The sequence below is a fragment of the Pagrus major genome, chromosome 6, assembly GCF_040436345.1.
Source record: "Pagrus major chromosome 6, Pma_NU_1.0".
Taxonomy (NCBI): Eukaryota; Metazoa; Chordata; class Actinopteri; order Spariformes; family Sparidae; genus Pagrus; species Pagrus major.
This window is the reverse complement of record NC_133220.1, coordinates 12,256,426-12,282,857: the sequence shown is the minus strand read 5'-3', so window position 1 is coordinate 12,282,857 and position 26,432 is coordinate 12,256,426. Positions and strand designations below refer to the sequence as shown.

Genomic DNA, 26,432 nt, shown 5'->3' with positions numbered 1-26,432 from the left:
TCTCATCTGGAGACTGGTGAAGCCACACACATCGCAGCCTGTAGCCGGCAGTGACCGTATTTCATTTTTTTCGTGCCTAATAATGACGTTTTGGGTGTTTTCCACTGAAAAGAGAATTTAATCATTCTCTGTGGCTCAGGGACTATTTCATGGGGCGTCCAAATTTTTTCTCCACCATTTTCCATCTTTTAATACCTGCTCATAATTTCTGTCTTATCTCATTTGTCCTGCGTTCTTATCTGTACATGGAGGCATAAATCTCTCTTGCTTCCTCTTTTCTCTCACTTTCTCTGTCTCTCACACACACACACACACACATGCTCACACAGTAAAACTATCAGTAAAGAAGTAATTGGACCTTCAGCTACCAGCAAGTTTGTCTGGCCAGCTGTTGGCAACTAGGGCGGCCACTTGCTTCTATCTGCCGAGGAGACTGATCGAGGGCAAACCTTTTTGTCCTAATGACTAATAAAGCAGCCGGCCTGAGTGTGTGTGTGTATGTGTGTGTGAGTTCATTAGAGAAGGCAGGAGCACTCATGCAGTCAGGCGTGTGTCAGTTTTGAGTGTGCGAGCGCGTGTGCGACCGCCCTCCCATCACTGGACCAGATGTTTTTTACCTGGGAGCCAGACCACCATCTGACTGGGGTCAGCCCAGTCCTCCAACCCCACACCCACTCCTCCAGGCTGCTGGGAGGTCTGCCAGCTGTCCCCCACTCTGACCCCCGTCCCGGGGCACTGGTTCTGGGGGAGTCAGAGTCTGGGCCTTGGGGTAGGTGGTCCCTCTCGGATTTGGCAATATTACAGGGGAAAATTATTAGGGATATTATTAGAGTGTGTGTCGGGAGATGAGGGCGAGTGAGGAGGAACGAAAGAAAGAATTAGGAAGTATAAAAAGAATGCAGAATTTTATTGAGAGGTAATTTAGGAAGGAGTGAAAGGAGTGTGTGCTGGAGATAAAGACACTGGCATTGTGGAATAAAGAGGTTTTCATTACTGAGGGGACAGAAGGGGGTAGCTGCTGGCATTAAAGCAAGTCTTGTTGCAGGGAGTTAGTCAAGTGGAAAGAAAAGGGCCACCAAGTCTACGTCTAAAGTTACAGAGTGCAGACAGAGTCGGCAACAGGTTCACTGCTGCCAGAGATTAATTGGAGCCTCTTGTAGAATGACTTCTGTTTTGTTCAAAGGAGACATTCACTTTTCATTTAAAGAACTGAAGTACTGGCCAGGTGTGTGTGTGTTTTTTTGCTTATTTGAAGAAAAAGTAGCAGAGACTCCTGTGAGAGTTGAACGTGTCTGTAAAGGGGATTAATCGGGATTTATCGCTTGCGCAGGTTTTAAACTGGTCACTCAAGTTCCCTAATTCTCGGTTGATGATTTAAACACCACAGCTCTCCAGGCGTTTCCGTGCCGGCTGTGTGAAACCTCACCGAGATGGGTCAGCCTGATAAACAGGTGACTGAAACACGGAAACATCTTACTCTTGTATTTTCGCTTTTTACTGCGTCAGCGAATGTGTTGTGGAGTCAACAAAAACTCGACAGGTTACTGGCAGAGTTAAGCTTATTCCAAACATCAAAAGTAACCCACTGTTTCTCATTTTTTTTCTGCTGATGGACGGCTTTGTCTACGTGTAAACAGAAATATTCTGTTAATTGATTTTGGCGTGGCAACAACAATGAATTATAGTGTATCAAGTGTACACACATTAGCACAAATAGGACATCGAGCAGAATATGGGTTGTGATAACAAACTTTGTTAATGTACTTGATGCTAAAATATGTGCACTTGGAATGTGTTTGCCTCTTAATGAATTCTCTGGTTGCTGAGGTCGTCCCGGGTTGAGATTATCAATCCTGAACATCTGCTGGCGGACCACCAGCACGTCTGAGCCTCGGTTTCTGCACAGCTAATGAACCAGTTTCAATTGGCCAAAGAAAACTTTGATTTTCAGCGTTTCTCTCTTTTACACTTTACACGTTTATTACTTTTATCCTTCTTTGATTAAAGACAAGTTCAATCATCTATCTTGGACTGATGATAAACATTGTGCCCAACTTGACGGCAGTGTTTGTAGATATTGTTGTGATTCTTTGTGGAGCTAAGATGATTAGTCGAAACTGAATCAGCAGCAATTTTGATAATTGATAATCGATTTAAGTTATGTTTCAAACAAAAAACCCAAACATAACCTGGCTCCAGCTCCTCGGTTGAGAGAGTTAAACACTTTTCTTTGTCTTATTTGACAGAAAAATAAATATTACGGTCTTCACTTTGGTTTTGATGAAATTCTGGACTGTTTTTACTATTTTCTAAGATTTTATAGGCAAATTATCGAGAGAAGAGAATTGAATCTACTGAATAATAAATAATAATAAATAAAACATCCTTAGCAACAGCTTCTAACAAGGTGCTGGCTTTCTTTTTAAATCTGAATCTGGATGCAAATGAAAACATAACGATAATCCTTGATATATGATACGCTGAAATAAAAGTGTGCTTTTGCTTTTTACTGCAGTCTGTTGGACCGTGTGCCAAAGATAGTCGAACAGATCAGTAGCTGGCAGATGGCACGACAGTGTCACACAGATACTGGGCCCTTGTTCTGTGTCTTTCATCAGTGACAGAGAGAAAGAGAGAGGGTTTGTGTGCGGCACTGAATCCACCCCCAACCTTGCCCCAGGCACTTCGGCAAATCGACTGTCCAAATTTGAGGGCTCCAGGTGGGGTCCCATATGGCTCGATTACAGACCAGCGAGTCACCTAGCCAAGCAGTTGGTCGAGAAATGTTTTAATAAGAGGTCAAATCCTCGCAGGGTCGCTGCAGTGTGTGACCAGACATGACAAGGACTCAGGCAGACACTGATACGAAACATGTATTGACACTCTAAACACGTCCAACCACAAACACACACACACACACACACACACACAGACATAATATTCAAATCAGTTTTGAAGAATGTAAATAAGATCAACGGCACACATCCTTCATAGGAAATTTACTTAACCCTGACTCACTCATGAACCTTATATAAGATGTTGGTGGATTTTATTATACGGTCAGGACACATTTTATCGATTGTTATGTTTCTTCCTGTTTCAGCCCACCTCTGCACGTGACCATTTGCCAACAGATGTTGTCGAACGATGCCTCGTACGAGCTACCTCGTTTTGAGCGCAACGTCCTCTGGATTAATGAACTAGGTGGCACATATCAGTTTCATTTCTGTCATCTTTTCCTCACTCAACAGTTTGGTTGAACAACAGGTAAATCTGTATAAACTCAGTGTATCCCTTTGACTGTATCAAATGACATTTCAACTTAAAACACAATACACCATCCCGTGATGTAATCCATCAGCTCGAAGGGTAGAATTTGATATCCGTGAAAGAAGCAGTGGTCTAGCAGAACCCTGGGACCCAGGTGAAGCTGGCGGGACTGGCCTTGTGGCCCTGTGGCCCCCCGTGGCCCCGCTGGGTTTGTTTTAGCTTTAGTTTCAGCCCTCGGCCCTCCACATCTCTGCTGAGCTCCGCTCATCTTCCCTCCGGTGTCCTGCAGTTCCCATGGCCTTGTGCGCCCTCCTCCCAGGCCTCGCCCTGAACCAGGAAGTGCCTTCGCTATCACACACGGTTTTTGTGTTTGTGTGTACTTGCGTGTGTGCGTGTGTGTGCAGACAGGACGGTTGCGGGGATGCAGCTGAAGTCAAGAGGACTCTGACCAGCCGTTGCCTTCACATTTTGATCCCTACTAGGAAATGCAAAGCTCAACAGCACTTTCCTTGTTTATCCTCTGTGCTGTGGGATCAGTGATACTCTCTCGAGCTTCACAGTCTGCCTGTGATGAAGGTCGCATCAGGGTCTCTGATGGTTACAAGGTCTTGTGGGTCATTTCTGAAGTGGAAGATCATAGAAAAGCCAATGAAAAACATGAACACATGGTTTGGATTAAAAAGTGAGTTGAAGTTTAAAAAAAAGACAATTTGTTGGTTAATTTGCATAATTCTTCACTTGGAACAAATTCTATCAGAAATATCTAAAAATCTATCTATACTTGTATCCTTTAGCCATGGATATTAGTGATAAGACAGACTTTAAATCATCTCCTTAGTGTCACATTTACAGGCTGTTTTATTAATGTTTATTTTACGGTCAATAACACAGACGTGCAGGTGGATTCGTTGTGGCTGTTTCATGGTAGAAACATCTTTATTTACTCAAAAAACACAGTGAGCTGTCTCTGGTGTTTTTAAAGCCGGGAGGGCGGCTCCATCAGCTGGAGCTGACATAACATAACATTAGTTTTCTCTTCTATTCTGTCAAAAATGTTGCTCTTAATGACATGAGAACAGCACAAAATATTCTGTAGGTCGTCTCAGGTTTTGTGACGCCGGCGAGGCTTCTGTTGATCAACACGGTCCCAGCTTTTACTTTTCCCCCCTCACCTTCATCTCGCTGCCGCTGTAAAACCCTGCTGCCCCTATAATTCATGACTGTCATCTGTCTCTGTCGTTGTGTTGTCAGCGGGGTCAGGGGTCGGGGCAGTTAGCTGCAGCTTTGCCAGATTGGAATGGCCCAGAGGGGAAGAGAGAGACAGAAAGAGGCAGAGGGAGAGAGAAAGAGAGAGATGAATATGGTAAAAGAGTTCAGCTTGTTGTGCATTGATATACAGCACAAATAAACAAGAGCATGAGTATTTTAACCTTTTGTCGTTTTCTTACTGTTTTATGTTTTTTAAGACCACACGACCAAAAGCGTGAGGACACGTGTGATGGTTGAACAGCTCATTCAAACCCATGGGTACTAATGTGTTGCTCTACCAGACTCTCACTCTTCTGGGATGGCTTCACACGTGATTATTTGGAACCTGGCTGCAGGGATGATCCCGTTCAGCCGCAAGGGCACTACTAGTGTTTGGCAATCACGCCTGGCTCGTAGTCGCCATTTTATTTCATCCCAAAGGTGTCAGGTGGGGTTGAGTTCTTTTACACCGAACTCAGAAAACCAACTTTAATCATTTTAGTGCTCTGGGAATTATCAAGTGGATAGAGGAGAGGGTCTTTCTCAAACTGTTGCCACAAAATTGAAGGTATTTTCACTATTGTTTAAGACATTTTGCCTACTGCAGCAAACATTGGTGATGTTGTGTCCGAGTCTGAGGCCTGTACTTAAACGTGGTTATGAGGCAGACAGCCAGATGGTGACATTGTTTCCACATCCATAATGGCCCAGTCAGACCCTCTCTTTTAAAGCAGGGAATATTGATCATTTTACTTAAAACAAGTAAATGCACCAGTCAGACGTCCAAACTGTGACGCCGTATAAAGATGGCTTCCATTTTTTTAAGCTCTGTCATCCACGAGACTGTGGTTTGAGTCCGGAAGGCCATGTTCCTTTCTGAGTTGTACTTAATTTTAAATGTTTTTAAGTAATTTTAGACTTATTATTTGGGGTTTTTAGGATGTATAAAGCTGCACACTGTATATATAAACTTCAGCAGCATAGCTGAATAAGCCTTTCGGTGGGAAATTTCATATTTCAACATTGCTATGACATCCAGGAAAGACGTCCGGCTGACAACCAGTCAATATATGGATGTTTGCACAATTTCCATTTTGGAAGTATTTTGACGTCTTGATTTGACGTTCAAACAATGGTCATACAACGTCTCAGTGTTTGCTGAGTGCAAAAGTACACAGAAGTGTTTGTATCACTTGGTTTTTACCTAAAGTCATCCACAGTACATCTTGCTTTCGACTTGTGTGAGTTTAGGATCTGCTGGCGGGCGGACTGACCTCATTCAGCTTCCTGCTCAGACTAATTTGTGTGGCACTGGCCTTTTGACCTCCAGCTCTCTGAGCCGGGACCGCCCCTTCCCTCTCATCTTTCCAGCCTCTTTTAATCCTTCCATCACTACTTCTTAATGGAATTGGCAGCATATATTAGACAAAAACTTCCATTACACTTAATGCAATCTTATATATGTTATGACACATTTAATTTTCTGTAGATTCAAATGAAATACCATTTATAAACCTCAGCAGAAATCAATTGCGAAATCTCTCCTGTGTCAACCTGTCTTTGTCTTCTTGCCAAACAAAGCTCTATTGTGTCATCGGATCATCCAAAATACATGAGATTTCTGTCGGGAATGAGAATTACCCACATGTCACTGTTAGTTTGAATTTGGACCAGTGCCTTGTCTCTTTCCTGGTTATTTCTGCTGAGTAACTGCCCACAATATGCACGGCACCAGGGAGTCATTGTGCAGCATTGTGTAACATTTTCCCCCAAAACAGTGTCACCTGTCAGGTTCCTTTTACTCATCATTTGGTTGTCAGTCACCAGTGACCACACTCTGCACATCAATACCACATTAATCTTGTTCTTTCTCTTTCACTCTGTCCTTCACCTCAAAAACTGTGTGCACGGAGAAAATGTCCACCCCCCCTCTCGTCCGACTGCAGCAGGGCCCGGGGCACGTCGCCATGTGTCAGTTACCTGCATACCTGTGTCCTGATGGTGTCTGTTTGCTATTGTTTCCACAGGAGAGTTGACGGCTCGAGAGGAACCTGACTAACAGCAGTGTGAAGGGATAAAGAGGATAAAGCTCTCTCTACAGAGCCAGGTGAGAGAGGGGAAACTACAAAGACGAGAGTGAAGTGCCATAGATGAAAGGAGGCTGTTCTGACTGTGAAGTCGACAGACAGAATAAAGATGCTTCACATAAACCTTTGCATTATAACCAAACTGTTCGTCAGGATTTCACACCTTTATTTTATTTTTTTTATTTATTTTTTTTTGAGAGTAAGGCGATGAGATGATGGATGTTACCACATTTTTGTTGGAGTTAAAGAGTCTGCTTCTGCATTGTAAACGTTCTCTGGAATTTCACAACCATGATTAGGGGATAATGTCCAATAAAATAAAGTTTCATCTTATTTAAAACATTTTGTTTATTTGTTTTATTAAATTCCTTCTTTTTTCATTCACAGGGCTTTTTGATTATCTGTTTCGATTTCGTCCTACCTGCTGCAGGTGAGTTTTTCCCAATATCCGTCACTGAAATTACAGTAAAAGTGGAATTGCGTCACTTTTTTTGGCATGCATTGGAAAGTTACGTCTTTGTGTTCATACTTAAAAGAGTTGAAGCAAACATTTGGCATTGTTAATGTCTGTTGATTGAAATCACGAGGGAAACGCCAGATCCTTTAAAATCATCGTGATTTAGCCTTAAACTGTCTGATGATAAGTTCACTGACCAAGAGCTGTAAGAGTTTCTTAGGTTTTTCTTTTCCTTTAGCTTCCTGGAGAAAAGTATTAATCATTGAGTCTCATCCCAGCGCTTTGGGTTGACAGCTCAGGTTGGACGCCAACCTTAGTATTTGCTCACCTGGGGATGAGACACAACTATCAACTTTATTTTTCCAGGAAGTCATTTTTTGCTGCTTCACTGAGATTATAATTAGTTGTTGCTTTGCGCTAGAGGCACAACAAACCAGTTCTGTTTGTTCTGTTTGTAGCATTTATTCCTTGGTCTGTAAAACGAATCGCCTGTTTCTGACAGTGTATGAGTCTGATGTTGACTGATGTTCTGTCGTTGCAGACAAAAGTTTCTTCGTCGTTTCTTCCCTCTCCAAGCTCAGCTGACCTGGAGAAGTGTCATGGCTGCGTATGGACAGACTCAGTACAGCCCCACCCTCCAGGCTACAGGGCCATACACACCTTACACTCACCATACGCAGGGCTACAGCATGCCATCCTACAGTAAGTACAGCCAAACTTTTCTAAATCATCTCCAAAAGCAAAAAAATCTCAGAATATTGACACCACATTCTGTGACTTAGTGTAGCTCAGGTTATTACACAATAAGAGCACAGCACATTGGACAACTTCAGTGTTGAACTGAAAATGAACTCAGTCGCATTACACCACAATGACATTACAGAACACAAAAGGAGACACGAGGGGGACAAGAGGGGGAAATGTAGTGTACACAAGAAACAAGCTGGTTGTGTTACAGAGATGGATTTTAAAGTGTTCTACATACTTATGTTGAGTCCTAAGGTTGTGGTCAGGGTTATTGAGGGAAAAGTGCACACTTTGGAAAAAAGACAACGCCTCACAATAGAGCGTGTATACTAAAACTTCCATACATACATGCAGACTAAAACCCTGATTTAAAACCCATTGTTTTCTTCATCAGTTACACAGACATTGTAAAGTGTCGTAATGTCTCGCAGAATCGCTGTATCGTCATGCCATCGTTATCATAGGCAACAACTTCGTTCGTAACTTTGTATCTGGAGTTACACTTTGATTCCCACCCCTACCATTTATTGTTTTAGCATCGAGTATGGAAGCTGTGTACTTAATTTTGTCATATCTACTTGCACATTGACAATAAAGATATTCTAATTTACTTGCAACTACAAACATAATGTTGTTCTGTCAGCTCCAGCACATTCATTCCCTGTTACCTGTCTTCACACCTAGACATTAAAACAGAAGACGGCCTGAGTCACTCTCCAGGACAGACGGGACTCCTCGGCTACTCGAACTTCAGCAGCACTCCTCCCGGTCAGAGTCTCTACGGCTACTCTCACACACACGGTCAGTCTGAAACACTGTGTTTACTGAATGTATGGATACAAAACTGAGATTTTAACCATACTGGAAGGAGCATGCATCTTTTATTTTCCTCTCCTCTCCTCTCCTCTCCTCTTTCTCTCTTTTTCCTCTCCTTCTCTCTGCCACACCTGTTCTCCATTAGCTGCGGTCTGGACTCCTGGCGTCAAAAGTCTCCCCACCCCTCCTCTTTTCTCGGGGTCAGGCCCCCTTTCTCCGCTCAGACCAACAACACAGCATGCAAGCGTTTGTGTCTGGTAGAGAAAAGGAGAGAGTAAGAAAACACATAGGAAGAGGGGAAGAGAAATAGAGAGGATGGGAGGAAAGAAAAAAAAACAAGAATAACGAAGGGAAGAAGAGATGGGAAGAGGGTCTTTGCCGGAAAAACAAAAACGCAAAATGAAGACGTGGTATGCTCGGGAGTGTGTGCAGCTCTCTGCCCACGCATGGCCTTGTAAGTGTGTGAGTGTTTTTGTGATTGTGTGTATCTGCGCTGTACACATTCCTCAGTCGTCCGGCGCCCAAAGCATGACTCGCTCTGTGCGACTTTATGGCTTTGAAAGCAGCGTGAAATTGACCTTGTGTGTGAGAGGGGAGAGGTTAAGGTGCATTATACGGAGGGGTGAGTAGGTTTAAAGTTGCAGACTGGGGGGATGACCCTGATTCCACTGTATGGATGAGACAAAGGAGAAACAAACAGGGTTAACAGTAAACAGATGAGTTTGGTTTTCCCCACGTTACTAAATACTGAATATGTCAGCTTTTTAAAATGCTCAGAACTCTGCTAATTGGAATATGAGCTCTCTATATTATAATGGGCCAATACATTCACATACCATCCCTCTCTTTAGTATTTTCCTTTTTAGTGGCACATTGGGATGATTTTGTTCCAAGAATACCCAACGACGACATTCACAAAAAGTGTACACCTTCACATTTTATTTAGAGTTTGGTAAAGGTTAATTCCAGTTTTTTACTGTATCTCTGATCTTATTTTTGTAGTTTTGATCAGTAATAGCAGCATTGTACCCACCAAGTCAGTTGCTGAGATCAGGGTACACAGTGACAACACAGGCCAAGAAACAGAGCGTTCAGAGAGTCAGACAGGTTTTTAACAAGCCAACAATTTAAACCACCTTATTTGGATGTCAAATCAGAAGTTGGCGCTCTGGAAGTTGATAATAATCCCTCATTTATCCAGGAATGGAGCGAGTACGGTGGGTCAAAGCCGAACAAGAAATCAGACGGGGTAAAAGTAGCAGTCATACGTATGTGAGGTTTTCAACAAACCTTCAGGTCAGCCAAACTTATTTGGAGGAGGAGAAAAAGATGAACAGTACAGCTGACGTTTGATCATTCATTATAGATAAACACATAGATTGGAACCATATGAGTATCTATTTTATGTTTTATGTTCATACAGTAGGAGGGCAAAACCATTACCACAAGTATATTTTGCAGTGTTTCTCAACATAAACGTGTCTTTAAAAGATCTGCATATCTACACATTACAAAAAACACAAATTGAAATAAAAAGTCATAAAACTTCATCTGAAGATCAAACAACTCCCTCTTATTCACTCTCTTATAGTCATTCATGAAGGATATGTTATTCGATAGCCTGTTTCAAACCGGTTAGACATCTGGATTTTCCTATGAAGTTATTACATATTCAAATTTAATTTAATCCATTGTAACTGATGAACTGATGAACAGTTCAAGAGGTTTAAAGCGGGAGCATCCAAACACTAGTTGCTGGGCAGAATCAGAGGTTAAAAATAGAAAAATAAAAGCCTTATTGACATCACGTGGAGGTTATAAATGTTAATGGAGTGTTCGTACGGACGCTATTTTTTTTTTTTTATTTTTTTTTTTTCAGCCCTAATAAACAGTGCAATTATCAACCAAACTGAACATTATGAATTTCATCACAGTTTACAGAATGGCTTTGTGGTCCGACTTTAATCTACAGTTGCACACCGCAGTTTTTGTCTGATTTTATCCTGATTTTATCAACATGTATTACCAGAATTGTTGGTTTGGAATAAATACTGACCCCCCTTTCTTCACCACATAATCAGCTGATTCAGACCCAGACTAAAAAAGGTTATGCAAAGAAGTTTGTGAATTAGTGAATCATTTAAGCCGGACCGTTCTTTTTCGGACCTTGGAGTCGCAGTTTGACAACATCAACTCAACGTGCACTGAAGTTTGCTTGGTTGTCATGGAGATGATTGAGCTGTTATCACATTTATAGAAACTTCAGTCACTTGAGTGGATGTTGGAGTACATGAGGGGGGAATGGTACCCCCTGTCTCTATCCTCTCATGGTCTTTGGTGTTTCGATGTGAATGTCTTGTTTTCCATATCACTTCCTCTTTAAGAGAATATTCAGATGTCAGACATTACACAGGAATGTAAATATTCATGTAAACACACTTTTGATGAAACCTCTAACAAACTGCAAAGCTTTCAGTGACTGGGCTCTGTTGGAGCACGACAAAAAAGTTTTTTTAACAGAGTGTAGTTTGAGTTTGAGAGACACTGTTCCCAAACAGCATAATTTTGTTTGAATATTTTTATGCATAAATCATTAACTGCGAACTTCAAACGGTAATAAACGGCCACAACAACCAAATGTTTGTAGGATTTCGGAATGTTTCCATGTCATCCATTATACTGTACACAATACACAAGCACGCACAAACGGACACATACCACAAAAAGCCACTGAAACACGTACTGTACACTGTGCATACAACTCAAACCAAATGGGGACTTTGGGAGCCTTTTTGTGTTTACTCGAGAGACCTCCTGTATTTTTCCTTTAGCCGCTTTGAAGATTGTTGTGTTGTGCGGGGAGGTTTCAGCGTGGTTCTTCCACTGAGTCATTATTCTCCTGTTTGTCATGCACTGTGGAGTGGAGGAGAAGAAATAGGGAGGAAGAGGGAGCGGTATGGACTGGTGAAATGATGGAAGGCAGCCATGAGGAAGTACATGTTTAAAAACAGCTCAGGATGCTTCGGGCCATGTCAGGGGAGAGGAGAGTACGTTTTTATTAATGCCGGAGGGCAACCTGTTGTACAGCAAACAGTTAAACCAAACAAATGGTTTACAGTTGATTTAGTATTCTTTCTAATGACGGACCTAAGGTGAGTTCTTCAATTACATGATGTTAATTTTACCTTCCTCCCTACAATAACAAAAACACCCATTCAGTAAATAGTTGGAAGCAATTATTTGTGAATGTTATTTGACCTGGTTAGTATTACAGTGCTTTCATCGCAGTGCATACAAGTATTATGTTCTTCTGCATGTCTAGATGTCCAGAGTTTACTTTGTGTCAGGTTGCAGCTCGCGGTAACACAAAAATGTGTTACCTTGGAGTGAGCCTTTTATATAGACAGAGGGAGCGAGTCCACCGTGTTCTACAGTAGCCCAGAACAGACAAACCACACCGGCTCTAGAAAGTGCCTTTCACATTTTTAGCAGCCAGCACCTGAAGTTCTCTGACAGGACTGGAAGGGGAGGGTGAGGGGAGATGCTACTTCACTACACTCCTACAATCCTACACACTGGTCCTTTCAGCATTTTTAGCAACGCCAGCTAGCTATCAGTTTTAGTCGGTTGGTCCCCTACTTTGGTCTACACTGAACCATTTCATTAACTATTAGATTGACTGCCATTCATTTTTCTCCAGGCATTCATAGTCCCGAGAGGATGGATCCTAATGAATTTTATGATCCCCAGATTTTACCTCGAGTGCCACAAGCAGGTCAAAGTTTTCAGTTATCTTGTGAAATATGTCGACATCCCCTTCATGGATTGGCACAGAATTTTACACATACATTCATGGTTCCCAGAGGATTGATCCTACCGACTTTGGAGAGCCCCCAACTTTAATTCTAGCACCACCATGAGTTTGATATTTGTGGTTTTGAGTGAGATACTTGACAATGACTGGGCGGATTGCCACGACATTTGGTAGAGATATGCACCCAGAGGATGGATCCTAATGACTTTTATGATCCCTGACTTTATCTTTATAAACTTTATACGTTTTCACTTATCTAGTGAAATATCTCAAGATCTGCTTGATGGATTGGATTTAAATTTCTCACAGACATTCATAGTTCCCAGAGGATTGATCCTACTGACTTTGGGGATCTCCCAACATTACGTCTAGTGGCACACTGAGTCTTATATATGTGACAGTTGGATGGATTGCCATGAAATTTGGTACAGACATTTATGTTCACCATAAGAGGAACTGTTATAACTTCATCTCTTTCCATTTTTACCAAGTGCCATCAATACTTGAATTAGAGCCAAAGTACCCCCATAAAACAGTGTTCTGTAAGCCTCAGCTGTACTTTGTGTTTCAGGCTAATCATCAAATGTTACTGTAGCTCTGAGCTAAACACACTAAACATGGAAAACACACCTGCTAACCATCAGCATGTCACCATCATCAGTGGCAGGCATGTGAGTACAGGCTCTTAGCACTCGATTAGCAGTCTTGTTTAAACTTCACCACACAAGTAAGCACTGTTCCAGTCCCTGACGATTGAATACTGCTACTTGAAAAATCATTAGGGAGATCTCCATTGGCCCTATGATGTAAGATTGTTTGATACTATACTTAAATGAACCCATCGATAAGTTAAATGTCCTTTATGAGAAGCCACATATAATGCACCCTTAGTTCATGTCAAGAGTTGTCTAAATTGCATTCATCACCTTTTGAGATATCCAACTAACTGACAAACAAAAGGGATGGAATGAAGATTTAAAAAGCTTTACAGTGCCGTAGGCGAAAGTAATTAGATTACAAGAGAAATGATCAATCAGACAAGCAAACAACAGACTTGACAGAAAGATGCAGGGTGATGCGTCATCACTGTGGTGGGAAATTGCTCAGAGTAAGACATTCCTGCCTTGGCTTGATTAGACTGAGAAGATTCTTGAGAAGAGTAACATCACTAGGAGAAGAGCCGCAGACTTTCCCACCTGTATAGTTATGTCAAACATAAATCTCACCCCCAGCCCCTGCAGCACTGAGCTGTCACTGGAAGAAGGAGTCACAGTTTACGGCTCATTACTTCCTCCAACACGGATCAGATCGGATGTTGTGAAATTATATTCATCAATAGAAGGTGTTAACGCAGTCAAATCTCCTACCAGTTTACGGGTTTTAATTGTTCTCTATGTTCTCGATGATTTATTGCTGAAAAGTTTGACCTTTGTCTTCACATCCCTTCTCAGGTGGTGGTATTTCATCTGGAATTTTTCAAGGCACCCATGCAATCTCCAGTTCGACCCCGTTCAACCCTACACAACAAGTGAGTCACAAGCTTTACCTCCGAGACATCTGAAGAGTTTCCACAATAAAAGGAAAAAATATGACGTAAATCATAGCAAACTTAATGAATAACATAAAAATTGAGCTGCTGTCATAGCTGTCTCGTATTAATCATAGTGTTGGAATGATGATCTTCATTTCTAATGCCACTGACTAATTAAAGTCCCTGTTTATTTGCTGACAGGAGTTTTCAGCGTACTCAAGCTACAGTCCAAGTCAGTACTCTCCATATTATAACTCACATCACTACAACAGCCCCTACCTAACTGGCAGCAACATCAGCCCTGCTGCCATCACAGCTCCGTTAGCCTATCAGCATCCAGAACATCCCGTCATGCTGCCCAACCACAGCCCAGAGTCACACACAGGTAAGAAGTGATGAACCACCTGTGCTTTTTGTTTGAATTCATGTTTACGCCGTTACATTTTGTGTTTGTTTGTTATTTGTTTTTAAATGGACAAGATAATCAAGTAATAGTTAATCAAAAATGCATTGAATTATTTATTGCATCTACTTTATTTGGTGTCCCATCACATTTGGAGAGTACAGTGTACCAGTAGAGCTTTTTTCTTTTCCCTTCAGTCGTATTCAGAGACCACATAAACCTATTTCTATTAGCAGGACTTTGATAGAAGAACAAACTCAGGCCCTAGTGAGAATTGAACTCACGACCCCTGGTTTACAAGACCAGTGCTCTAACCACTGAGCTATAGAGCCAGTGTTAAGATTTTCAAATGTCAAAATGTGGAATTCACGTGTGAAAATAGCAACTTTCACATGTAGTGTGCCATGTTTTGAAGCCTTCATGTGAGATAAAGATAAAGCAAGTATGTCATTCAAATGTAAAAATGTACATTTCACATGTAGAAATTTTAAGTGAAGCTTGTTTAATAGAGACTGGTTAATAACTTTGTTTGGTGGGTGTTTGTTCTAGGAGAGTACCACCCACCGCCCAGCCCCCCCACACCAGGTAAAGAAGAGGGGGTCCCTGCACGAAGGGGGTCAGATGGGAAGCTGAGGGGGAGGAAAAGAGTCAGTGACCCCGCTCCACCTCTGGACTCTGATATAGAGGTAAACACACACACACACACACACACACACACACACACACACACACAGTGTTATTGAACATTATCAGTATTTCTCGACAGTATTTATCTTTCTCCCTCTGCCTCACACACACACACACACACACATTCATGAGGTTAACATTACATATCTGTTATTTCACTGCAGCGGGTGTTTATCTGGGACCTGGATGAAACCATCATCATTTTCCATTCGCTCCTCACGGGAACCTTCTCCTCACGATTTGGCAAGGTACGGTGATATGACCCCTCCCTCTGTCATTTACAGTAAGACATATGTGCTGTAGATCACCACACTTTGACAAGAGATGATTATAAGATATGTAGGCACAGTTTGGCACCAAATCCTCACAACATAAAACCAGTGTCATCTTTCTTTACCCGAATTCGTCTTTGTCAGTCAAAGACACAGTCAAAGGATTGGCAGCCCGAGCCGAATCCACAGCCTTTGGGTCTCATCCCTGAGCATTTTCACACGCTGACTGTTTTGCCTTTCTGCCCTCTTGTTTCTTTTCTTAATGCACCGGGGTTGTTTAGCTACCCCGGCATGCTGCGGCGTGATTGACAACCAGTGGGACCTTTACATAACAGACAGGCAGCTGACAAGGGGCGGACAGCGGTGCGTTTCTTAGTTTTGGCCGGGAATCTGTGTTTTGAATTCTCACGGTCCCCCTGCGGGTTGACACAAGGCTGATGGGAGTTTGAGAGCAGCGTTTCTGATCGGTTCAGCCCTCGGCAGGCCATGCATGCAGTTGTTTCTTTTTCTTTCTTTTCTGCCACGGGGAGGAGAAGGGGGGGGCGAAAAGAAACAAGGAGGAAGAGACAACGAGAGATAGAGCGTGGAGAGAGTGGATGTGTTGAAATGTGACTCATGTGCCAAAAATTCCTGATTCCTCCCACCACCCAAACGTCCCGCTGCTGGATCCAGGGAAGCTCAGTTGGACAGACTCTGACATCAAAACTCAGACATGCAGCGGAGGAATTAAATGAGTGACAGCGGAAAAACAGATTAACAGTGCAAAGCGTCAAGACAGCTTAGGACCTCGCAACGCAGCTAACTCATCCTCCTCTGACAACCATAATGCTGCTTTTTTCTGGCATGAATCACATCACCGCTCTGTGTCCCGCTGCATGTCTGCTTTTAACAACCCAGGCTCTTCCCATTAGAGTCAGCGGATTAAACTCTTATCATAAACAAATGTTTGGACCTATACGTAAAGGCAAGTCTGGACCCGGCCTGCAGGAAAGACTAATGGGTGTGTTGAGAGACAGTTGTTTTCACCAGCCTGGTGAGCCAGAGGTGAATGGACATCCACATGAGGAGCTGATTCCCTCCCCTCTAACAGCTCTTCCATTATCTCATCTATCATACAGCACCACTTTTTGTCCTCTTGTGTGAGAATTTTTTCCTCCTAGCTCTGTCTTTCATATCGAACTTAAGGTGAAGGTGGGAACTTAATGCTTCTGGGGTTTTTTTTGTCTTTTCCTAACTCCTTTTTTTGTCTTTCTCCTTCTCCGGGATTATCAGACAGAGGCTTTTATTTGTGCCAGTGTGTAGAGCAGCCCTCGTTCTCAGAGGACTGTGATTAGAGATAATTATTTCAATTATTTAGACAAGCACAATCCTCTCTTAAGCCTTTAACACCACCCTCTTCATCTTTTCCATTCATCTCTTCCTCTTCACGCCAGTGTTTCTCAATCCTCCCCCTCATCATTTTCTCCTCGCCATCCTCCCGCTGAACTCTTTCCGCCCTTTGTCCTCACTTACCTTTTTCTCTTTGCACCCTTTTTTCGGAGGGGGGGGTGCATTGTAATTGTCATCATTTACCTCGCATGTGTCATCAAGCCCTTTTCTGACATTTTTGCTCCAGGAGACAGGTCTTCAGGCCTTCCATTTCAGGTGCATAAATCTATCGTTCACCTTTGGCTGACACCCCACTGTTTCTCTTGTCTCGCTGCCAAAGACGGGCCATCGCGCCATCAAAACAATGCAGCACACACACACCTGCTTTTGTAGTCGTCAAAGACAACACACCCCCGCTGCTTGTCAGCCTGTCTGCCCGCGCATTTGTATATCTGTGTTCTGTGTCTGATGATTCCTTATTTGCGTATTAAGAAGGAAAAACTGAAATTTACGTAATGCAACACCTGCATGTTTGTCTGGTGTTTTCCCATGTAAAAGAAAAGGAAGGGGAGAAGAATGGCTGGGTGATGTTAATGAAAGAGAGTGAACAACGAATACAAACAAAGAGTGCAGTAGATCAAAGATACCTGTCCTCTTTTTTACTGCTATAACTGAGATGATTAATTCGGGTGAAATCTGCGGCGACTTGTTGTTTATAAGACATTGCATGCAACAAATTGCTCTGACTTGTTGTTGTTCGGTCATTGGTTTTCATTAATTTATATGGTAATCTATATGAAAATCAAACAGGAGATTCTTAAAACTTGCTAGAACTGTGTCATCTATCACAGTGAACACCAAGTCTACCTACAATTTGTGCTGTGCTAGCAGTGTTGGATGGAAATGCTGCTCTCTGGGTCCAGCACTTTGATCCAGACTGAAATAGCTCAACAAATATTGGATGGATTGACACGGAAATTTGTACAGGCATTCATGGTCCCCCAGAGGATGAATCTTGCCTGACTTTTTTCCGCACCCTTGAATTGACACTTTTAGTTTGAAGTGAAGTGGTGCAACAACTATTGGATGGACGGCCTTGAAATTTGGCGCACACGTTCATGGAGGAACTGTAATCATTTTGGAAAGCCCTTCACTTTCCATGTGGTCAAAATTGTAATTTGTCCGGTGCTGTGGTTCATGTCCAAATACCTGCAAAACTCATTACATTCCCATCAGCTTCTGCTGCATCTTCTGTTTAATGCTAGTTCAAAAATGCTAACAAGCTAAACTAAGATGGTTGAAGGTGAAATATGTAAGAATTTTGGTTTAAAACATTCAGAAAGAATAAGAAGAATACATCTATATATTGTGTTGCAGAGATTTCTTATGGAGTTAGCATGCTCACTACCTAAACCCCTGGTCAGACAAAGGTAATAGGAGTGCTAGCTGCACAGCTAACTGACTTATGACTAAAGATGGAAGCAGTTAGTAGCTACTCTGGTGACACGCTGCCCCCTATTTTTCTGGAGTGTGAATTCAACAGGTGGCCCACGTTTACAAATAGCAACTTTAACCTGGTAAATATTATACCGGCTAAACATTTTAGCATCGTCATAGTGAGCATGTTAGCATGCTGATGTTAGCATTTAGCTCAAAATAGTACTGTGTACAGCCTCACGCAGTCTAGTGCGCTTGCATGGTTGACTTTTAGTCTTGTTGGTACCTTAGTTACTTTATCTTATATATAAAGTATATTTGCATGGTAAAGCAAATAAACCAAACATTGTCCGCAAAAAAATATTTGTACAATCAATCAAAAAAGTTCGGACGCTGTGGTTCTTCTCGCTTTGTGTGCCGCAGGCATCAAATCTATGAGTGTGCAATTACACAAAACAATAACATTCAGCAGTTTAAACATTAATATCTTTGTCTTTGTTGTGTATTCAATTGAATGAAGATCATGAAGGATTTGCAAGTCATCGAGTTCAGTTTTTATTTACATTTTACACAGCGTCCCAACTTTAGTGCAGGGGCTCAAGCGTTCTAAAAAACACTGTTCCTTATTGTTTTTTCACGAAGTTTAATAACTGAGTCATCTGTGATTTTAAATGATTAAATTAAATGAGGCTGTGCATAATTTACTGTAATAAATCAGGCAAAAGATTCGGGGAACTGGCGGGCCGAGAGCCAAAACAAGTCAGAAAAGGAATAGACGAAGATAAGAATCAGCAGTTTGATTGACAGATAAATATTCACTCTTGCCTCTCCCTGAAAAAACCTGTTGATGTCAATCTCGTTGATGAATTTGCTGAGGAAGGGAAGAAAAAAGTTGTTTGGAGAGACAAAAAGGCGGCTGCGCTGACAAGACGAGAATACTGACAAGAGTAATGTTCAGTAATCCGATTTAACTGATTACTCTCTGAATACCAAACCTCTTAGGCCATCAATCTCAGCCTGAGCTCGTGATTTTATTATTTGTTAGAGAGGGATGCATCTCCTGAAGCTATGGAGAGCTGTTGTCCTGGTATCATTTTTTTTTTTTTTTTAACTAGGTCAAACCACACGCTTTACAGACCAGTTTTCTTTCATTTAAATGTGTTGAAACCCACGTGATGTCTGGTTGATAGTGAGATAAGAGTATTAACTGTGCTTGAGGGGGAATTTTGTTGCCACATTAAGCTGTATGTAAACTGCACATGCCTAAAGACATAGTACATCCTTCTCTGACACACATTTGATTGATGGGAAAATATGTTGGGGCATTAATTGGTTGTAGTTTTGGTTCGAGAAGCCAAAGAGAATTAAAAAAAACCTCATTTGAGATAAGGTCCAAATAATAGATGCAGAAGTGTAAACAGTGACTTTTAACCCTGTAGTAGAAGTGTGCAGTGTGGTTTCAAAGTAAGGTATTAATCCAGAGTTCATGTGTGTCTCTCTTTGTGTGTATCAGGACTCCTCAAAGGCCGTGTCTCTCGGTTTGTGGATGGAAGAGATGATCTTTAACCTGGCCGACTCAAGACTTTTCTTCAACGACTTGGAGGTGAGTTTTTATATCTGAGCCGTGACAGAAGACAATGAGGGGAGTATGTTGAGAGAAATGCTTATACTTATTTTATATTCACCTCAGTCTTTTGCAATAATCATGAAACTGTGAATTAGTTTCCAGTAAGCTGGAAATTAGCCGTGGTGAGAACATATCCAACATTATAAGCTGGCACACTGCTGACCAGAAACCCTTCCCTGGTAGCCTAGTAAGAGGTTTGACATTTGGGTGCTGTTTTCTTACCTGGCGTAAAGCACAGTGGCAGTCATTGTAAAAAATCCCCTCACGCAACATCTATCCAGTATTAATTCTTACTACAGCATTTTCCAAACAATCTGCCCTCCTCAGCTGAGCAAGAATATTAAAAGGAGGGGTTGTTAACTGCTGGCATAAGCGCTCTCAGAGTTAGGCCCAAACTGCTTGCCTAGAAATCCAGCACAGTGAACGCGGGCATTGATGCAACCTCTTAAAAGGATGACTCCTCAAAAAAGTGGCCATTAAAATGCAGTTTTACTACCTGCGAGTGACTGAGGAGTTCATATGTTTGTCGTCCCGCATTCCTCTGCCTTGTTCCGACAAAGAAAAACGATTAGAGAGGGTCGGAGGGAGAGAGAACAAGTACACTTTGTGCTGTAATTATAGGTGTGTGTCGGAGTATCCGAGAGGAAAATTAGTCAAATGGGAGGAGGAACAGTCGAGAGGGAGGGAAAGGAGCCAACAAAGCCATTTGCAAACCCGGTTCTTATCCCCTCTTTTGTTGTCAGGGCTCAGTAAATCTCTGAAGCAGTACGCCACAGCGGCCCGACAACCGCTGTTGAGTCTTGAGGTACAATTATCCTGTCCTTCCCATGTCAGTAGCTACATCAGTGGCTTTGAGTGTTATCGCTGCTGTCATAACTAATACCACTAGAAAATTACATAATTGTAATTGGCGTGCCTGGCTGCCTGATTAATCAAAGTCAGAGTTTCCAGTTGAAATTTTCCTATTAAAAATATATATAAATAATGAGGTTGCTACGACTGTATGCCAATTAATTTCCAGCTCTAAATCTGAAATAAAATGAGAATCCTCTGCAGGCTTTCTCTACTCAATGTGAAGCGCTAATGGGTCATTTGTATCGTATGGTCAGTAGCGGTGCTGCGGGGGCGGATGGCACCTGAGTGGGAGGCGGTTGCAGCCGCTGGGAATTGAGTTATGAGGAGATTGGAGGGAAGATGAGGTAGCGTCTCCATCTGGCTCAAGATGGCTGAAAGGTGATAGGAGCCCCTGTCTGTCCTGGGTCAATGCGTGACAACTGGAAGTTATACTGGGACTTTTTTATGTGTGCATGGTTGTGTGTGTGTGTGTATCACTGCATGTGTATTATGAAAAAAGAAAGAAGGCTGTGAGACTTGGAGGCTTGAGGCTAGACTCTGGATAAAGACAAGAAACAATACAGATCTTAGTTTTGTCAGCAGACGGTCATTGCTAGAAGCACTTGTGTATTTCCTCGTTGCCTCTGATGATGGATTTATGCCCCTTGTTTCATTTTCTTATTCAATCGGAATAACTGTTTTCAAGTTTCACATTTAACTGCATATTGCTGACGGTGTTTTGTAGCCACATGTTTGAGCAACAGTGCAGTTTTAAACAGTGTGGTTTGGTTGGTAGCATTAACGTTCAATAGAGAGGAACAACATGCTCACCACTGTGCTGCTGTCAGACAATGGGCCTTTTCTTTATTTTGATTTTGAACCAGAATGTTGGGAGTATGATAAAACGCAGCTATGCTTTGCATTAAGTTACTACGTGGTTGCACAAGAATCGCACAGCCATGTTGACTGTCGTGCATCTCCGGCGCCTCGCTGTCCCGTGTCCTGACACTTTAGTTCCTCCTTCCTCGTCTTTTATTTTAGCTCTTTTTTATTTCTGTAACTCCTATCGCTCCCCGCAGGCTCCCCTGAAGAGGGGATCTGCCCGTACAGGGCTTCACTCTGAAATGGATCTCTTGATACATCCGCTCTCCTTTTCATTTCCCAGGAATGTGACCAGGTTCATATTGATGACGTGGCATCAGATGACAACGGACAGGACCTGAGGTGAGGCTTCTACTGTGTTACTGTACTCGCTTTCTGAGTTACTTGACAATCCAACAGTTCTGCTGTGTCTTATGAACCAGACTTGCCCTCTGGGTTTTAGTGCACGGGAGGAAAAAAAGGCAGAGAGATGAGACGACGAGTGTGTGTCTGTGTGTGTTCATGCATGCAAGCATGTGCATGTCTTTTATTTTCCCGACTTCCACAGCCATATAATATGTCACAGGATTATCCAACGCTTTCATTCCTCATCAAAATCTCTCTTTATCATTCCCTCTGTCTCCCCCAGTCCAGACGTTTTATTGGATAAACTTGTTGAAGCACTTTAGGATACTTTTCGGAGTGATTTGAGAAAGAGCCAGACTGTACCAAACTACTTTTTTTTAAGTATTTATTTTATTGAACTTGGCCCTTTTCAATTCTCAAAGATGTTTTTATATTCATCCCAGTCGTGCTGAATGTATATGCTCCATGATTCCTTCCTGACAAAGCGTCATTCATGGCTAAAACTCAGTGTCTTCGAGGTTCGATTTTAAAGCATTTCTTGTCCTTGAAATTTTTTGTGGTTGCACTGGCACACCTCCCTAAATTTGATGAATGGTTTAAGCGCTGCCTTCTTGTTCTTAAAAGTCTGAATCAACTCCAAGAGCTAGAAAATGTATCCATGAATACAGTCGTCCTTATTCTTAGAGCATCCCCGCTGACACACACATGATAGTGCTACTATACGATGCTCTGGAAAAATGCAGTTTGCGTCTTTATGATCTATACCCTGACTGTTTCCTGTATCGTGATCCTGCAGCACTTACAACTTCGGGACGGACGGCTTCCAGAGCCCAGCAGGGGCCGGCTCTCTGTGCCTCGGGTCAGGGGTCCACGGAGGGGTGGACTGGATGAGGAAGCTGGCTTTCCGATACCGCAGAGTCAAGGAGATCTACAACACATACAAGAATAATGTTGGGGGTAAGCGTCACTCCCTTTTTATTTAACTCAGCTGTCTGCTGTCAACCTCCGCTGTAAATTTGAAAAGTTGACTTTACTTTAAAAAAGTAAGGGAACAGATTACCTCATATAAGTAGACTATCAAATTTAAGTTGTATGAGCTCAACATTTTTAACAACTTTAAATTATTAGTTTTGAGGCCATCGCTTTCCTTGATTTTTTAGATAAGATCTGTTCATCAGATTTTACAGTGTAGGTATTAATATACGCCTCTTTTCCCTGAGGTTTAATAAGGGTTGTATGTGGTTTTCACACAATCAAATTAGAACTAATAATGTCAGAAAATATAATAATTGTGATGAATTAATGTGATTAATTATATTATGTGATTAATATCATTATGGAAACATACATATTTACCTGATGCTACACTGTAAAATCTGATAAAGTGATCTTACTTAAAAAATCAAGGAAACCGATTACCTTGAAATTACCGAGTAAAGATTGTTAAAACACTTTAGCTCGTACATCTTAAATTTTATAGTTCTGAGGTAATCAGTTTCCTAATGTTGTTAAAGTAAAATCAACTTTTTAAATTTACAGTGTAGACAACAAGCTAATTAATTTAATCAAAAGTTTAAAATGTAACATATCCGCATTAAAATGTCTAAAAATGACGAGACCTTGTTTTTTGTTGAGTTGTGTCGTTTCCAACTATTTTCAAACCCAAAGAAATCTGTAAATTTACTCGAGATAATGATAATGTGACTAAATGTAACCTGATTAAAGCTTAAATGCCTGATTAGCTTCAGATAGATTTTCATGGGTAATGGCTGTTTCAAAATGAAGACGCCCATGATCCCACGCTACTCCACAACATCATCAACTAGCTTTTGTTGTCATTGTTTTGATAGAGAGAGGCCTTATCAAGCTATAAAAGTTGCATTGTTGAAGCTCCAGTTTGTGCATCATCAAACTTCTATTAGGGATGAAAATGTTGTGACCATAAACGATAAACACCTGCTCTTTAGAGGAAGAATCTTTGCAGCAAAATATGCCTCATTACTGATGTATTACTCATTAAATTAATTGAACCATGATGTGATGATGAAAGCTGAAAGGAAGGCGGCAGCTTTGTTTGTCAACTGGGATAATGACTCACAACTTGTTGTGTGTGGACCTGTGTGCTCTGCCGATTACAGCTGGCTGCTTTAAGTCTGCTGGAAACCATGTGTGTGAGGTTTTGGCTCGAGGTTGTCGTGTGAGAATTACCGACCAAATGCTGCAGACAGTCCTGCTGTAAAAATATGGTTTTGCAGCGTATCAGTTAATGAGATCTTCTATGCATTGGAGCTGGAGGGGTTCATGTGCTCCTTGTTTTGGTACAATAACTGACCACCAAGCGTCTCTCTGTTGGGCAGGTTTGCTGGGCAGCCCCAAGCGAGAGGAGTGGTTACAGCTGAGGAGAGAGATGGAGGTCCTGACTGACCTGTGGCTGACTCAGGCACTCAAAGCCTTGGCTCTCATTAACTCCAGGTTGGTTCATGCTCCCGTGGCTTGATTTACAGCAGCAGGTCAAATAACATTAGCTGTATTTATGTGTCAATTAAGGCGTCATGACTAAACCGTAGTATAAATGTTTCTGTCCTTTCTTCCCTCAGGCCGAACTGTGTGAACGTGTTGGTAACCACCACCCAGCTCATCCCCGCCCTCTCCAAGGTGTTACTGTACGGTCTGGGCTCAGCGTTCCCCATAGAGAACATATACAGTGCCACCAAGACAGGTGAGGAAAATGTAGGGAAGAAGGGTTCAGGAAGACAATGACAATCATGATTAAAAAATACAAAAAGAATCTCCTCCTCCTTTCCCCTTTCTTCAAATGTACTATGTTAAAGTCCCCCTCCTGACAAAAATGAGTTTTTCTTCTTGTTCCTTCAGTTGAATGTTTGCGCTTCACTGCAGAGAATGATGCATGTGCACAGTAATCTGCAGAAAGTCAAAATTTTCTTTGCACCTATTGAAGATCTGATTTTAAGAGGCGGGCCTACCACCGTTAGAAATAACGGTGGTAGGCTCGCAAATAGTTTTGAAGCCAGTCCTGGTCCAATATTCAGCAGACACTAGTGTGATGCAGAAACATGAAGCCTCCAGTGCACATGCACTGACAATGGACTTAATGGTGACGAAGGAGACATCTTGTGTCAAACAGTTAAACCTGTGAAATGATAAATATTTGCGAGTATGAGTAGGAATGTTTCTGTGGTAATTATTCTGTCTTTCTGCAAGAATAACATCAACGAACATGTGTGGGGGATCTTTAATATTACCTAATAAAATATCTAATATAAGCTTTAATATAAATTCTGATTTTCCTTCTTTTCAAAGGCAAAGAGAGCTGTTTCGAGCGTGTCTCTCAGAGGTTTGGTCGGAGAGCAGTGTATGTTGTGATAGGAGACGGAGCGGAAGAAGAGTCCGTGGCCAAGAAGGTATAACTCAATCTGGTTTTTTATGACTCTGACTGCTTGAAAAATGGACCTTAACTAATCAGTTAACCTTCAGACACTCACGGTTTCTTCAGCTCCTGTGTCCATATTCTTTTTTTTATATATATATATATATATATTCTTTGAATTGAAATGTCAGATTTTTTCCTGGATTTGACATTCCAGCAAATCTTTCTTTGCATCATTCTTTTGTACATTATAGACTAACATGTTATCCAATTGTACTTTGTCACATACTATAAACAAACTCCGAACCATAGTCTATTTTTTGCATCTGCACTGCATAAGTTTGCATGATACATAACCCTGATTTTAATCTTCATTAACAATGTTATTGCTGTTGTTTTTCTCAGAAGAACATGCCGTTCTGGAGGGTGTCCTGTCGGGCCGATCTGGAGGCCCTGAGCCATGCACTGGAGCTGGACTACCTCTAGAGGGCGCCAGCTGACATGCTTCTGCTCTTCCATCCAAATCATGAGAAGCTCCTGAGCTCCTGAGTGCAGCTAGTCGGTGAAGGTGCACCCTAGAGACTGATTCAGAGTCAGTATTGCTCTTTCAAGGTTTGGCAAAAGACATTTGATCCCTAATGAGCACCGAGGCGGACAATTTCACACCAAAGCCAAAGGAACAGTGAGGATTTCGAAGCGAGGCTGCAGTATATCTATGACACATGAAGCCAAAAGTGCCGGACCAAAAACAAAAGACCAAAGTACAAAAAGGGAACCAAAGCTTCAGAACTAACCCCAGGGAGAACTGTGGTTAATACTGCAAATACTTTTTTAAAAGCCTTTTTCCTTTTCTTTTATTCAGTTCATCTCAACTTTATGACAGGTGTCCCACTTTTGTACATAAAAAGTGATGCACTGAATGCATGGATGAAAAGGTCAGATTGCTGTGGGATTGTTTGTTCTGCTGTGTCTTTTTTTATTATTTGTTGTGAGACTTAACCCATTTTCCAATGATCAAATCTCTTTTAAAGACAAAAATTAGAAACTTAAAGTTATTATCTTACGTGGGATAGATTCGTCTTCACTATTATTTTAGAAATGTTTGATCCATGTGTCATTTTCTCCTCATAGGTAGAGGCTATTGAAAATAGTCTGATTGTATTTTACCATTAAAATGTGAGCTATTTATTATTAGTTAAATTCACAACACAATGAGGTA

General features: G+C 41.7%; 1 protein-coding gene and 1 non-coding gene across 2 annotated transcripts; one reads left to right on the top strand and one right to left on the bottom strand.

The window, feature by feature from the left end:
* The first annotated feature begins 7,661 nt into the window (after positions 1-7,661).
* eya2 (EYA transcriptional coactivator and phosphatase 2) lies at positions 7,662-25,699 on the top strand. Its single transcript, XM_073468783.1, has 13 exons — positions 7,662-7,764; positions 8,494-8,610; positions 13,891-13,967; positions 14,172-14,355; positions 14,923-15,059; positions 15,225-15,308; positions 19,651-19,740; positions 21,764-21,822; positions 22,622-22,782; positions 24,183-24,297; positions 24,423-24,544; positions 25,147-25,247; positions 25,619-25,699. Exons 1-13 carry the CDS (start codon positions 7,662-7,664, stop codon positions 25,697-25,699), a joined length of 1,431 nt encoding a protein of 476 aa, XP_073324884.1.
* Positions 14,633-14,705, bottom strand: trnat-ugu (transfer RNA threonine (anticodon UGU)). The gene has a single exon. It is a non-coding gene; the product is annotated as a tRNA-Thr (tRNA).
* Positions 25,700-26,432: the final 733 nt, after the last annotated feature.